This window comes from Dendrobates tinctorius, unplaced genomic scaffold, assembly GCF_039654945.1.
Source record: "Dendrobates tinctorius isolate UK_male_01 unplaced genomic scaffold, ASM3965494v1 ptg000021l, whole genome shotgun sequence".
Taxonomy (NCBI): domain Eukaryota; kingdom Metazoa; phylum Chordata; class Amphibia; order Anura; family Dendrobatidae; genus Dendrobates; species Dendrobates tinctorius.
This window is the reverse complement of record NW_027361689.1, coordinates 2810003-2826022: the sequence shown is the minus strand read 5'-3', so window position 1 is coordinate 2826022 and position 16020 is coordinate 2810003. Positions and strand designations below refer to the sequence as shown.

Sequence of the window (16020 nt, the reverse complement as noted above, 5' to 3'; positions counted from 1 at the left end):
TTTTTAGGGGCAGCTGGAGAGGAACAACATGCCCAGATTGCATCCTCCGTGCTAATGTGCATGTTACTTCTCAAAGCTTCATAAGTCAGCGTCCTACACATTGGATTACTCCAAAATAGGGATCATTTTTGTTTTTCTGCTGTAGATTCCCTTTAAACTAAACAGAAACGGGATCCTTCTCTCCAGGGGTCCCATCGCATCTGCATGGGCCGCCGGTATTGACACCGAGTGCATTGATGACAGTATGCAGCCTTGGGAGCTTGTTGGATCACACGAAAGCAAAGATAATGTAAGAAAAAAGGAAATTCCTTGACATAATTTAAAGATTTGTAATTTGCATGTTTATTCTTCCATTGGTCAGCTGCAATAATTATTTATTCAGGTTAGAAAACTACAACTGAGATTCATACTGGTTAAATGGCTAAAATTTAACCGAACGAGAAGATCTGAACAGACAATCCTTCTAGCAGCGGAACTGTCTTCAGTGTCTCAAGGCAGTTGGCGAGGAAAACCCCAGAGCCGTAATCTGCTTACACCACCATCCGGAGCAATGGTGACCTTCACATGCGTTATGATTTCTTGTAGTGATAAAGACGTTCCATCAACAAAATGTCTCTTGTGAGGATGAAGCTGGAAAAATAAACATTTAAATTCCTTTTCAATACGAAGTGAGCATGTATGAATAGCAGAGAAAATAGTACTGATACATATTGGAATTAGTACACCTAAGCAGAGTTCTGATTTCTTTCTGTAACCTGAATTACAAATGTTACATTGGGATTTGGAATGGCAGAACCGAATGCAGACTGTGGAAAAGCTAGAGGACAGGGGGACCAGCTGGCCTTAGCCTAATGTCACCGTTGGCGACCCTAACATGATACCGGGAATGTGGGGTACTATTGCACCTCTTCAGACAGTTGCACCAATGAGCTATGAAAATAGAGCAGAGATTTACAATGCAACCTGGGTTTATCCAAACTTAGACAAATACCTGTGTCACAGGTAGAAGAGTTTTCCATTTGTTATCCAATTTCACAGCCCATTTGTCTCTGAGCTTTTCTTCTTCCTCTTTCGGGGTCAGAATGCAAGCTTCAATTTTGCATGAATTTGGTGCATTTCCTGCAAGTATTACAACGGACTGTGATATGATTGTGGAGAAAGAGAGCACATTCTAAAATATACTAAAATATCCATGGCCATGGGCATGAAATAAGAATTGACCGACCCTTGCCCAGCAATCAATTACCACCTTTCATCCCACAGTTAATACTTAAAGGGGTTGTTCACTACTCAGACAACCCCTTCTCAATTCCTATATTCCTCCATGCAAAATAAAAAAAGCCTGTACTCTCCTCCGGTGACATTGCTGGAATGGTGCTTAGTATCTCAGGGCTTGCATTTCATTGTTATGTAATGTGAGCCCTGCAGCTAATCAGCATCTGCTAATCAGGCTCTGCACTTCTTTCTGACATCTGGCTTGAGTCTAATCTTGTCTGTTTTGTAATCCCACCTTAGTTTTAGCCCTACTCAACTTACTTCTCTTTTGACTAACCTGGTATCTTACCCCGACTATTGCTTGGGCTACAGTTTTGTCTCCAGATTCTGTCCTTCCAGTTACTGACCTAGCTTGTTTTACTATTCTTGCTTCAAGCTCCCTCCTCAAACCTGCAGCTACTTCTTGGACACAACTGAAAGGGTCCCCAATATACATCCAGTTCCTTATATAGGGGTTAAAGGTTGAAAGCTGAGGTTCCTCTGAACCCACCATTCAGAGATGCTTGTGTGAAGTCTGTCCAATGTTGCCTTTTTGAGTTAACCACTTCTGAGAGATTTGACAGTGACCAGCAAATTTCCTGACTATGTTAAAATAACATCTTAATAGTTAACATATCCATAATTTTATAAGATTATGGGAGTTATTTACATCAGACTTACCTTTAAAGTGGTTAGTGTCTATTTCTATGTGTGTTATTAGTCCAGGATGGCCAAGACGAAACACTGTCCATTCGTTTCCTAGGACTTGGAGTATGCCATTTTCATCAGCCTATAAAACATATTGTTTCATCTATGACTTTTAGATCATAGGTATGCATCGATACTTCAGTGTTAAAATCACAAACATTTCTACTAAAAAGTAGTGAACCTTATTGTAAATGTCCTAAGAAAAATCCATGTTTGATGAAATTAAGGTAAACATTAGGTGATCTCACCGTTTTGGTAAGACCGGTTGACTATCTAATATTTAAGAGGGTGTCCTAACACTTCCCAAGAAGGATCGTTAATGTTGGATTTCAACATGTCTTATCCTTTTATTCTAAAGGGAGATAAGTTGCCACTAAATATGTGTTACTTGGTGCTCTGTAGTGAATTTCTGAGAAATATTTATTGGTTACCTTTATAACAGACGGCCGATCAAGTCTTCTTGCTGTTTCCCATCCGTCACCCATGTCAGCTGCTCTTCCAAAGCCTATATATCAAATACAAAAATAACATTTATGATTGACAGATGCAATCTGAATAAGAACATTTTCTGATGGTGAACAGTTCAATGATTCTATGTCTATATACCAATGAGATTCCTGGGATGGCCATAATGTGCGTCACTATACCCAAGGCACACACTTCCATTTGTCATCGACAGCAGATCTTCCACATCATTTGGACCACATAAAGACCAATCTCTTTGTCCAATACCATAGACTTTAAAGCGAGCAATTCCACCATCTAGGGAAAAGATAGATCACACATGGAGTCAAAAGGCTATAATAGTGGAGGCACTCGGTTCCAATATTTCTCTAATATACAAGATGCCTATAAGAATATGTATTGACTTATGATTACTTTGCTGTGAGATATAACTCCACAGAGTTTTGCAGAAATTGCTGAGCCTGCCTTGTAAAGACCATAGAACTGTTAGCTAAACGTGCGCTACAGCTGCTGTTAGTGAGATTATGACCTGGCACTTGTTCTTGGGGTCTCATGGTAGCAAACAGCTTTCCACCAACCAATGGTGCTAGCTTTCAAATTAAAAATGGTTTTCTGTGGTTTGTGGCAAAGTTAAAACCACTCTAGGCCTACTCTATAGGCGATCTTATCCAGCCGATAATCTGCTTTGTATTGGACTGTTGTAATTTCAAAACCAAATCCCTTTGTTTTCAGGGGAGATAAGTTGCTGTCCAAGAAGTCTGGCAGCGACATTCTCTTCTCTCTACGTAAAAAACAAAAAAACATGAAAAATCAGCAGAGCGCCCAAATCTATGAAGGTCCAAGACAGATGGCTGTCTGCCGAACGAAGGCTCCTCTAGCAGTGAACTCATACATGGCCAGCTTTAATCAGCGTAGATCTCCATTTACCTGGATATATGTTTAGTCGAATATGTGTCCATCTCTGCTTTGAACTGATATGAAAGTAATTATGGCATGAATCGGCATATCCTGGCTTGAGCTCTGTCATCTTCAATAAATATTCCCATTTTTCGGAATGCAGCTAGAAAAGAAATTGTATTTTATCATAATGCACATTGAATAAGAAAAAAAATATATTTTTCAATAGCAAAAAAAAATCCTTGTTTTTCTGCTTATTCTGGGTGTTTTCTCAATTTTTTAAATTGATGTTTTTAGATTTTTCTTAATTTCTTACTTTTATGAAAATTTGCAAAAGTGCGTTGCAGGATTTTCGACAGTTTGTAAAATACTATGACAGAACAGCTGAATTCGTATCACGGTAACTCTATTTAATCCATGAGCTGAGCAAACATATATTTTCCTTAACTCAAGGGAAAAAAAAGAGTTTGTTGCTCTTCCAAAATTGTAGCCCTGTTAGTCTATTTAAAGTATGTCCGAGGAAACATCCAGTTCAGTAACCTACTTCTCACAGATCTAAGAATCGGCTAATTTCTGACTGGGGGGAAGCTTTCTTCAGCAGGAGCCTTCTCTCATTGCTCTGCAGGGGAAATGACGATAAGTCAAACAAGCCTCCACCTTAGCTGATAGCTGTAGCACTTTTTAGCGCTGCGCTTCGTGTGCAATAGGATCGCATACAAAAAACGCATCATGCGCTTTGTATGCCTTTGCTTTTTTTAGGCGCATGTGTTTTAACCAGTTTCTAGCCATGTTAACTCTTAAAACGCATGCAATTTTACATGCTGGTGTGCGCATGGACATGCGCACGCCTGCATGTAAAATTGCATGCGTTCCCATAGACTGTAATGTGATTTTTTTTTTTTGAGCATTCCGTGCACAAGCGTGCGCATGCGCTTTTTTGAGACAGGTCGGACGGACCAAAAATGCAACAGGTTGCGTCCAGCGCGCCTAGGCGCACACTACAAAAACCGTATGTGCACGAAAACGCATACGAACGCGTGCATACGGTAGACCATGCGCCACCATGTTAAAGATAGGGGCGCAGGACGCATGCACATGGATGCACATGAAGCACGGCGCTAAAAAATGCTAGTGTGAAACCAGCCTTATTCATTTTTAGGCTTCATCCATTTTTGATCAGCATTTTATCAGTATTTCTATGATACAACCAATAGTGTCTCCAAAATACAGAAAAGCTGTCAATCTTTCAATGATAGTTTTTTCCTTGTAAGTTTCACTCCAAGCATCGGCATTAGAGTTGAGCGAAACGGGTCGAAAAAATTCAAAAGTCGCCGACCCTAGGAACGAAACCCGACCCTAGGATGAGGTCGGCCACGAGGTCGGCGACTTACGCGCCAAAGTCGCGTTTCAAAAGTTTGTTTTGCGCTCTTTTTCAGCCAATCAGGATCCACGGACACTGTGGGCAACGTGATGACCTAGGCACGGGTCACCACCATCTTTCAGAAGGGCATGCAAGTGATTGGCTTGCTTTGGTGGGCGTCACAGGGGGTATAAAAGGGCGTGCACGCCGACCGCCATCTTACTTCTGCCGATCTTAGTATATGGAGAGGTTGCTGCTGATTCTGTAGGGAGAGCGTTAGGCAGGGAAGAAGACAAAAAAACTGCTTCTGCTGCTAGCGATTTGGCCTGCACAACACACAAGTCACTGTGTGTGCAGTGCAAGGGGAGGCTATATAGTGGTGTATCAGTGGTGTTGGTTGTTGGGCTGCCTTTTAAGGCTTCCTGACACGCTGGCATTGCTGTTTACCCACTGCTCCGCAAACTGCTTTTTTAAAAGCAATCCAATCTCCCTTATCCTCTAGTCACTTTTGTCACAGCTGTGCCATCGAGCGTGTCACATAGCGCTCAGATATCAGTGGGCCTCACACAATCCACAAGTGTCCAGTGTCCAAAAGTGTGCGCAGAGATTCAAAATCTCCATTATCCTCTCGTCACTTTGGTCACAGGCAGCTGTGCCATCAAGCGTGTCACATAGCGCTCAGATATCAGTGGGCCTCACACAATCCACAAGTGTCCAGGGTCAAAAAGTGTGCGCAGAGATTCAAAATCTCCATTATCCTCTCGTCACTTTGGTCACAGGCAGCTGTGCCATCGAGCGTGTCACATAGCGCTCAGATATCAGTGGGCCTCACACAATCCACAAGTGTCCAGTGTCCAAAAGTGTGCGCAGAGATTCAAAATCTCCATTATCCTCTCGTCACTTTGGTCACAGGCAGCTGTGCCATCGAGCGTGTCACATAGCGCTCAGATATCAGTGGGCCTCACACAATCCACAAGTGTCCATTGTCCAAAAGTGTGCGCAGAGATTCAAAATCTCCATTATCCTCTCGTCACTTTGGTCACAGGCAGCTGTGCCATCGAGCGTGTCACATAGCGCTCAGATATCAGTGGGCCTCACACAATCCACAAGTGTCCAGTGTCCAAAAGTGTGCGCAGAGATTCAAAATCTCCATTATCCTCTCGTCACTTTGGTCACAGGCAGCTGTGCCATCGAGCCTGTCACATAGCGCTCAGATATCAGTGGGCCTCACACAATCCACAAGTGTCCAGTGTCCAAAAGTGTGCGCAGAGATTCAAAATCTCCATTATCCTCTCGTCACTTTGGTCACAGGCAGCTGTGCCATCGAGCGTGTCACATAGCGCTCAGATATCAGTGGGCCTCACACAATCCAAAAGTGTCCACTGTCCACAAGTGTGTGCAGAAATTCTAAATCTCCCCTGTCCTATAGACACCTTGTACCTTGTTTTACATTACTATATAGTTTGTTGGATTTTGTCTACATTTCTACCAAAAATGAGGAAGGCTGGTGGAAGAGGCCGTGGAATTGGGCGGGGGTTGGCAGCTGGTAATGATAGTGTTGGTGGTGGATCTGATGGTAGTGGCAAGAGCAAAATAGGACCGAATGCAGGAGGTGCTGACCCTGCGTCATCGTCTGTCTACATAAGGCCTCGAACACTTAGTTTTCTAGGAGTTGGCAAACCGCTTTTAAAGGCAGAGCATCAGGAAAAAGTTTTGTCTTACATTGCTGACTCAGCCTCCAGCTCTATCGCCTCCTCTTCTTCAGTTGTAAAAAGTAAAAGCACTGAGTCGTCATTGGAGGCTCATGTTCATGAACCACACCTTTCCTTGTGTCCTTCACCCCAACCAAGATTGAAGGATGACGCAGGCCATACTACTGATTACTCCATGGAGCTGTTTTCACATACCATGCCTGGATTATCAAGTCAAATGGTGAATTACCCAGGCCAAGATGAATCTGAGATGGAGTGCACTGATGCACAGCCGCTGATGGATGATTCTGCTGGTACATTCACTCAGAGCACTACATTGTCCTCGCAGTGTACAGAGCCAGATTTTGACCCTGATGAGACTCAGGTGCCCCTTCCCGCACACTATACCACCATACACGGTGACACAGAGAAAGGTGCACATGACATAGAAGAGGAGGTGATGGATGACCCAGTTGTTGACCCAGATTGGCATCCATTGGGGGAAGAGGGTGCTGCTTCCAATAGCTCAGATGAGGAGCATCCACAGCAGACATCGACATCGCAACAGCTGTTATCTGGCAGGCCCGGAGCACTCCAAAGACAGGTTCCAAACATCAAAAGAGTTGCTGGACAGCTTGTCCAGAGGGTCAAAAGATCACAGCGTGCTAGGCCGCAAAATGTCTGCCAAAGTAGGAAGAGTGCAGTGTGGCACTTTTTTGAACAAAATCCTCAAGATCAGGCCAAGGTTATCTGTAAGAAGTGCGCAAAGACCTTTAGCCGAGGGAAAAATCTGAAAAATTTGAATACCAGTTGCATGCTTAGACATTTAACCAGCATGCACTTGCAAGCGTGGACACAACACCAAACCTCAAGTGCCACATGTGCAACTGATCACAACGAAGGTAGTCAGCAACGCTACATTGTTTCCCCCACTGTAAGCCCACCGGTTAGCACAGCAGCAAATGTTGAGGTGTCATTGCAAGGCCACAGCAGTCAGGGAATCCCACTGTTATATCAACGAAAGACTGATTCTAGGCCATCAGAAAGAACACCAACTCCATCACCATCATCAACCCTCTCTCAGTCCGCCCAGTCCACCGCTACTTCCACCATATGCAGCTCTCAAGTCCAGCTCACCCTCCCAGACACTATGAGTAGGTCAAGAAAGTACTCAGTCTCTCATCCGCGTACACTGGGTTTGAACGCCCACATTGCCAAACTAATCTCGTTTGAGATTATGCCCTTTCGGTTGGTGGAAAGCACAGCTTTCCGCGAACTCATGGCCTATGCAGTACCACGCTATGACCTACCCAGTCGCCACTTCTTCTCTCGCAAAGCCATCCCAGCCCTCCACCATCATGTGAAAGACCGCATTGTCCATGCACTCAAGCAGTCAGTGAGCGGAAAGGTGCACCTCACAACTGATGCATGGTCCAGTCGGCATGGCCAGGGCCGTTACGTGTCCATCACTGCGCACTGGGTTAATGTGGTGGATGCAGGGTCCACAGGGGACAGCGGTGGTGGGACAGTGCTGCCTAGCCCACGGTATAGGAAACAGTTGGCTGTAGGCGTTCGACCCTCCTCCTCCTCCTCTTCCAGAAGCGAAAGCTCGTCCACAGAGCGCAGTCGTACGAGCACTCCATCTGCAGCTGCCACTGTTGCACACGATGTGTCCCCCTATCGAGCAGCTAGTGGAAAGCGTCAGCAGGCTGTGTTGCAGATGATGTGTTTGGGCGACAGACACACCGCCGAGGTGCTGGCCGAGTACTTGAAGCGACAAACTGAGTCATGGCTGGGCAGTGTACATCTTGAGGCAGGCAAGGTAGTTAGTGATAACGGCCGTAATTTTGTGGCAGCCATAGCCCTTTCAAAACTCAGCCAGATACCTTGCTTGGCTCACACCTTGAACCTGGTGGTGCAGTGCTTCCTCAAAAATTATCCGGAGTTAACAGCCCTGCTCCAGAAGGTGCGAAGTCTGTGCGCGCACATCCGCCAGTCGCCTGTACACTCCGTTCGTATGCAGAAGCTGCAGCGATTGCTCCACCTTCCCAACCACCGCCTCATTATCGACATTGCAACAAGGTGGAACTCCACCCTGCACATGGTGGAGCGGCTGTGCGAGCAGAGGCAGGCCATAATGCATTTGTGGGAGGATACACGGCCAGGCACTTTGAGAGCAGACATGGAGTTGACAGGCGTGCAGTGGTCGAAGCTGAAAGACCTTTGTAAAGTCCTTCAGTGTTTTGAGGAATGCACACGGCTGGTAAGCGCAGACGACGCCATCCTAAGCATGAGCATCCCACTTATGCGTCTGCTCATGCAAACTTTGACGCACCTTAAGGAGCAGGCGTCTGCAGCCAATGTTGATGAGGAGAAAGAGGAGGAGGGAATCCTTGATGACATTCAGCCATTGTCTGCTCAGGGACCTCTCCTGGACGAGGTGGAGGAAGAAGAGGAGGAGGAGGAGGATGATGGGGATGATTACTTAGGGGAGGAGGATGCATCTCGTGGGGCAAGTGAAAATGTTGGCGTGGCAAGGTCTGGTACAGGGTTTGTGCGTGACTGGAGGGATGTGGATTTGCCAGAAAGTGCTCCTCCACCCAGCACTCGCAGTGCATCATTGACACCGGGAACATTGGCCCACATGTCAGATTATGCCTTGCGGATCCTAAAAAGGGACCCCCGCATTGCCAAAATGATGAACGATGACGACTACTGGTTGGCCAGCATCCTGGATCCACGCTATAAAGGCAAATTACAAAACATCATGCCACAGGAGAACCTTGACCTAATATTGGCTAATAAACAAGCAACTCTGGTAAATCGGTTGCTTGAGGCATTCCCAGCACACAGCAGCGGTGATGGTTCTCACACGAGCCATACGGGCCGGGGGCAGCTTGGCAGAGGTGTTCGTGGTGCACACAGCAGAAGTGGCGTTGGAGACAGGGGTTTCATGACAATGTTGTGGACTGATTTTTCAAATACCGCTCACACAACTGGTAATACTGCATCGATGGAAAGTGACAGGAGACAGCAGTTGTCAACTATGGTTACAAACTACTTTTCCTCCCATATCGATGTTCTCCCACACAGGTCATTCCCCTTTGACTATTGGGCCGCTAAACTGGACACCTGGCTTGAATTGGCCCAATATGTCTTACAGGAGCTCGCTTGCCCAGCTGCAAGTGTGCTATCGGAAAGAGTCTTCAGTGCAGCTGGATCAATCCTGACAGAAAAAAGGACCCGTCTGTCAACCCAAAATGTGGATGATCTAACCTTCATTAAAATGAACCACGCATGGGTTTCCAAGGATTTTGTCCCACCTTCCCCTGATGACACATAGGGTGACAGAAAAATGGCTTGCTTTGGTCCACCTCTTCCTGGTACTTCACCTATTTCGCCTTTTGCATCAGCTGAATGTCCAACATCAACATATGCCACTTTCTAAAACTCCCTAACTGTGCTGCCTCCCCCCCATGGCCGGGGTCACCACCTAGCGCACGACACCGTGCGAGTGCCGTTGCCCTGGACAGGTGGGTAGGCCGACTCTTGGGCGCGGGCACTGGCACAGGGTCCCTCATAGTGCAATCAAATGTCTCTGACGGTGGTGGTGCACACCCGCCGTCAGACACACCGCTGTACTATGAGGGGCCCAGTGCCAGTACCGACGCCCACGAGTGGGCCCCCCTTGCTTGGGCAGGGCCCCAGCATTTGCAATCTTTACCTCTCCCTGCTCCTCCGCTGTGTAATCTGGGCCGTCAAATCCATACTGTGCCTGACACCGTCTGAGCCTGCCTCCTGAGACATATATTTTGAATGTGTACGCTATCCATACATGTTATCCGGGGATACGGTACCCTTTCTAACCTTTGTGCAATCACGTGCAATCCATACTGGGCCTAACACCGTCTGAGCCTGCCTCCTGAGACATATATTTTGAATGTGTACGCTATCCATACATGTTATCCGGGGATACGGTACCCTTTCTAACCTTTGTGCAATCACGTGCAATCCATACTGGGCCTAACACCGTCTGAGCCTGCCTCCTGAGACATATATTTTGAATGTGTACGCTATCCATACATGTTATCCGGGGATACGGTACCCTTTCTAACCTTTGTGCAATCACATGCAATCCATGCTGGGCCTAACACCGTCTGAGCCTGCCTCCTGAGACATATATTTTGAATGTGTACGCTATCCATACATGTTATCCGGGGATACGGTACCCTTTCTAACCTTTGTGCAATCACGTGCAATCCATACTGGGCCTAACACCGTCTGAGCCTGCCTCCTGAGACATATATTTTGAATGTGTACGCTATCCATACATGTTATCCGGGGATACGGTACCCTTTCTAACCTTTGTGCAATCACGTGCAATCCATACTGGGCCTAACACCATCTGAGCCTGCCTCCTGAGACATATATTTTGAATGTGTACGCTATCCATACATGTTATCCGGGGATACGGTACCCTTTCTAACCTTTGTGCAATCACGTGCAATCCATACTGGGCCTAACACCGTCTGAGCCTGCCTCCTGAGACATATATTTTGAATGTGTACGCTATCCATACATGTTATCCGGGGATACGGTACCCTTTCTAACCTTTGTGCAATCACGTGCAATCCATACTGGGCCTAACACCGTCTGAGCCTGCCTCCTGAGACATATATTTTGAATGTGTACGCTATCCATACATGTTATCCGGGGATACGGTACCCTTTCTAACCTTTGTGCAATCACGTGCAATCCATACTGGGCCTAACACCGTCTGAGCCTGCCTCCTGAGACATATATTTTGAATGTGTACGCTATCCATACATGTTATCCGGGGATACGGTACCCTTTCTAACCTTTGTGCAATCACGTGCAATCCATACTGGGCCTAACACCGTCTGAGCCTGCCTCCTGAGACATATATTTTGAATGTGTACGCTATCCATACATGTTATCCGGGGATACGGTACCCTTTCTAACCTTTGTGCAATCACGTGCAATCCATACTGGGCCTAACACCGTCTGAGCCTGCCTCCTGAGACATATATTTTGAATGTGTACGCTATCCATACATGTTATCCAGGGATACGGTACCCTTTCTAACCTTTGTGCAATCACGTGCAATCCATACTGGGCCTGACACCGTCTGAGCCTGCCTCCTGAGACATATATTTTGAATGTGTACGCTATCCATACATGTTATCCAGGGATACGGTACCCTTTCTAACCTTTGTGCAATCACGTGCAATCCATACTGGGCGTGAGAACGGCTGGCGAGCTGTTAAGCAAACTACAGCACCTGTCCAGACAAGTACAGGGATTCCCTAGCGAGGAGACTTATTTGATTGTTTTCAATGTTGGGACAGCAATTTTTGGGGAGCACTATACTCTGGAGAATGATAGATGGGGCCCACCATACACTGGAACATTCCAAAGGTGGACATCAGACACTGGAGCAGCATTTACAGGGCCCATTATACACTAGAGCATTAGAAATGGGGACCATTATGTTTGGAGCATTATTTGGGCCCATAAGACAGTGGAGCTTCATCCATGGGGACCAACATATACTGTAGCATTATGTGGAGCTCATCATATACTGTTTCAAACATTATATGGGACCAATGATTCTGTATGGAGAAATAGATGGGCCTCGTCATGAGATGTAAAAAGTGAAGTATTTTTCATTGTACTATACCGCTATTTCTCTGCCGTATCGGAGCATGATGAGTTGTGGTATGTGTTAAAGGGGCACTCTTTCGCCCAGGGCACATGAAAACCTGCAGCCAGCCCTCCCCCCCCACAACTTTAGCCAAATAACCCCCATTTTTCAGTGCGTAACTTATATTATGAAGTTAATTAAGGTTGACAAGCTTAAGTAAGAAGAATTGATGCTTTTGGCATTCAAATGGGCATTGTAGGTGTGTTTCCTGTCCTCCTCTCACTGCCGACTTTTATTCCCCATTGACTTACATTGGGTTTCGTGTTTCGGGACGACCCCGACTTTTCCCTATAATCGGACGATCTTGCTCGACCCGACTTTTGGAAAAGTCGGGTTTCACGAAACGAAACGCGACCCTAAAAAACCAAAAGTCGCTCAACTCTAATCGGCATACAAGCACGGATGAAAAATATTAACGTGTGAATGAGGCCTGAGGTAAATTTGGGCCTGATTCACACATCAGTATTTTTGATCAGTATTTCATCAGTGTTTGGTAAAACCAAGAATGTCTCCAAAACACAGAACGGGGTCAATCTTTCATTTACAGTTTTTCTCTGTATGTTTCACTCCTGGCTTTGACATACAAACACTGATGCAAAAATACTGATGTGTGAATGAGGCCTTAGGGTTAAAGTGTTTCTTTAAACATTAGCTTATATGCAGGGTTGGACTCTCCCAACCTCTAGTATATTCAGACTCTGACTCCAGAATTAGCCACAAATTCCAGGAAAAGTCAACTATATTTGAGACTTGAAAAGAGGAGGAAATAGCTAGTAGATGCAAGGCACCGCCATAAGTGTTGTGAGGGAAAAAAAATGATTTATTTATGTGACGCGTTTCGGAGTTAACTTAAATTCTAATGATTCCAATGTGTGGCTGCTCCAACCGATGGACTCACACCCGACGGGTGGAGAATGAAGGTTTAAAAAGAGGAGGAAATGGGAGACTGATCCCGGGAGAAGCTACTAGTATTGCAAGTTGTGAGGAAAAAAAAACAGATTTATTCACCCTCATTCAATAACAGCAATATCACATAGCATGCCTCTTCTCTTTATCCTCACTCTGAGACTGACATTTGAGCCAATGCTTGTGACCATTTCATAAGGGGTTGAGTGACAAATGACCTATTTGATTTTATTGATGATATATCCTTTACATAGAATTATGATAACTGACATTTCACAGAACTAACATAAGAGTTTGTTTTTTTGGTTTTGTGTATCTTGGTAGAACATAGAAAAGTAGGGTTTTTTAGTGACAGATCCTTGAGATATTGAATTTCTTAAGATACCTCCTAAAGCAAATATGAATATTAATCATCTCAAGCCTCCATCATCCACATCTTCCTTACCCTATCGATGGCTTTAAAATCTTCCTCAGTTGCAGCAGATCCAATTCTGTCCTCTCTTGCAGGCAGTGATATAATTTCTTAGAAGACATAAAAGTTTGTCAATGTTACACGCCGTATGTACATTCATTGCAAATGTGATGAAGACTTAGAATAAAAATACTAAAATAACACTATCGTATTTATTGAAATTGCTCGCGCCCTTTTATGATGCAATATATCTATTTTTAGAGTACATTATCTATATTATAGAACCCCAAACCACTAGCTGCCTAATTAATATACCAGTTAAATAATTCTAAATCAATGTAACAGAATAAATGGAAACAATAGTTACCTTGTAGACATGCAACCTGCACTGAAATGCGTGGTGCATAATTTCCAGTGAAGAAATGTGTGTCCGCATGAAAGCCATGAATGACTCCTGGAACACCCAGCTCGATTATACACCAGTCATGACCTAGGAAAAAATATGTCCTTCCGTTACAAGCTGTGAATGGTGTTTGGTGTAAGAGTTTGTCACGTTCACCCAACACGATTGCTGTCCTCAAGAATGCCTCTGCTCTGTTCCTGCACTGCACATCCATGCTCCACCTATCTTCTGGGCACATTGTCCTGCTCACTGCCATTGTCTCTCTTCTGCGAACTCTGATTTTGCCTTTAGGTCCCATGTGCACATTGACTCAGGGCCTCTTAATGGGCCATTGAGCTCCAAAGCTCTTCCTCCTCAGCCTATCATGCTAGACTTCTTAGGGGCCATATCCCCCATGTATTGTGCCTGAGCAATGTTTTTTAGGTGTCTACCTGTGCTAAAGTTTACTTTATTTTTTATATACTGCTACCTAAGTGGATTGTCTGCCATGGCCGTCTGCCTGTCTCCCATTTTAACTTTTCCTGTTCTGACTTCAACCAGTCAACTAGTCTTGACAGGTTTTTTTTCTGGAATTGCATATTGGAATCCATCATCTTTCTGCTGTTGCTAATGGAAACTACTTTAAGGGTAAAAACCTGGGAATCCCTCAGATTCATCTCTTCTCGTTTAGCACTTTAGCACTAAGTCAAATTTGTTGCAACCCAAAGGGTCCACATTTTCCTAAGTTCATGCAATATTCATTTATGTCACTGGTTCATCCATCCCTTTCATGTCACCAATATAGTGAAATAAGAAACTGGATCAGATAAATTGATTGCATTTAGTGCAAGATAACACATTTGCTGAAAAATGTATTTGGAATTCTAAAACAAAACAAATCTTTGAAATGATTGTTGGTAGTCGAAATTATCCCTCATGAAGTTATTTTTCTAGTCGTGGATCTGAGCTGAAGAGATATTTTTTTATTCTACAGATATTCTTCGGGTAGTCACAGTGACTCATTTGAACAAAGTTACTGGTTTATGGTTCCACTGGTTTATGGCGTGATCAATTGAAATCAGAAAACCACTTATTGTCTACATAATAGAAGACCATGCACCAATAAATCTCTCTGTCTCACCTGGAATTCTCTTCCGCCTCGTTTCCCAACCATCCATCCATTTTCCATACTCTGTAAAGAGTCCAACTTTAAATTCTGGATCACCTTTCTAGTAAAAAAATGATATAAATAAGGCAAGCTCTAAAGCCAATCATGCAGAAGAAGTTTGACCAAGCTTTTGACCATGCTACTAGACTGCTAATATGGAGGACTATGAGGTGCATTATGCTGTATGGACTACAGGGTGCATTATACTATACAGAGAACTATGGGGTACATTACACTGTATGGACTATTGGGTGCATTATATTATACAGCAGACTATGGGCTGCATTATACTTTATGGACTATGGGATGCATTATGCTGTATGGACTATGGGGTGCATTATACTTTATACTATGGGATGCATTATGCTGTAAGTAGTATGGGGTGCATTATATTGTATGGACTATGGGATGCATTATGCTGTATGCAGTATGAGGTGCACTATACATTGTACTATGGGATGTTTTATACCGTATAGACTATGGGTTGCATTATGCTGTATGGAATATGGGATGCATTATACTGTATGGACTATGGGATGCATTATGCTGCATGGAGTATGGATTGCATTATGCTGTATGGACTATAGGATGCATTATACTGTATGGACTATGGGTAGACTTATGCTGTATGGACTGTGGGATGTATTATACTGTATGGACTATGGGATGCATTATGCTGTATGGAGTATGGGGTGCATTATGCTATATGGACTATGGGATGCATTACACTGTATGGACTATGGGATGCATTATGCTGCATGGAGTATGGGGTGCATTATGCTGTATGGAATATGGATTGCATTATGCTGTATGGACTATGGGGTGCATTATACTGTATGGACTATGGGTAGACTTATGCTGTATGGACTATGGGATGCATTATACTGTATGGACTATGGGATGCATTATGCTGTATGGAGTATGGGGTGCATTATGCTGTATGGACTATGGGATGCGTTATACTGTATGGATTATGGGATACATTATGCTGTATGGAATATGGGGTGCATTTTACTGTATACAAGTGTGAAGGTTTGTGTGGGGTCCATCGT

General features: G+C 44.5%; 1 protein-coding gene across 1 annotated transcript in view; it reads right to left on the bottom strand.

Annotated features, from left to right (window-relative positions):
- Positions 1-318: 318 nt before the first annotated feature.
- The window catches only part of ALLC (allantoicase), a 28373-nt gene continuing 12671 nt past the window's right edge, over positions 319-16020 (bottom strand). The window contains exons 4-12 of the mRNA XM_073568162.1: positions 14942-15029; positions 13786-13908; positions 13452-13528; positions 3355-3487; positions 2569-2724; positions 2394-2467; positions 1936-2044; positions 992-1119; positions 319-630 (exon numbers count right to left, since the gene is read on the bottom strand). Coding sequence (XP_073424263.1) covers positions 490-630; positions 992-1119; positions 1936-2044; positions 2394-2467; positions 2569-2724; positions 3355-3487; positions 13452-13528; positions 13786-13908; positions 14942-15029 — 1029 coding nt within the window. The 3' untranslated portion in view covers positions 319-489. The remainder of the gene's footprint in view (positions 631-991; positions 1120-1935; positions 2045-2393; positions 2468-2568; positions 2725-3354; positions 3488-13451; positions 13529-13785; positions 13909-14941; positions 15030-16020) is intronic.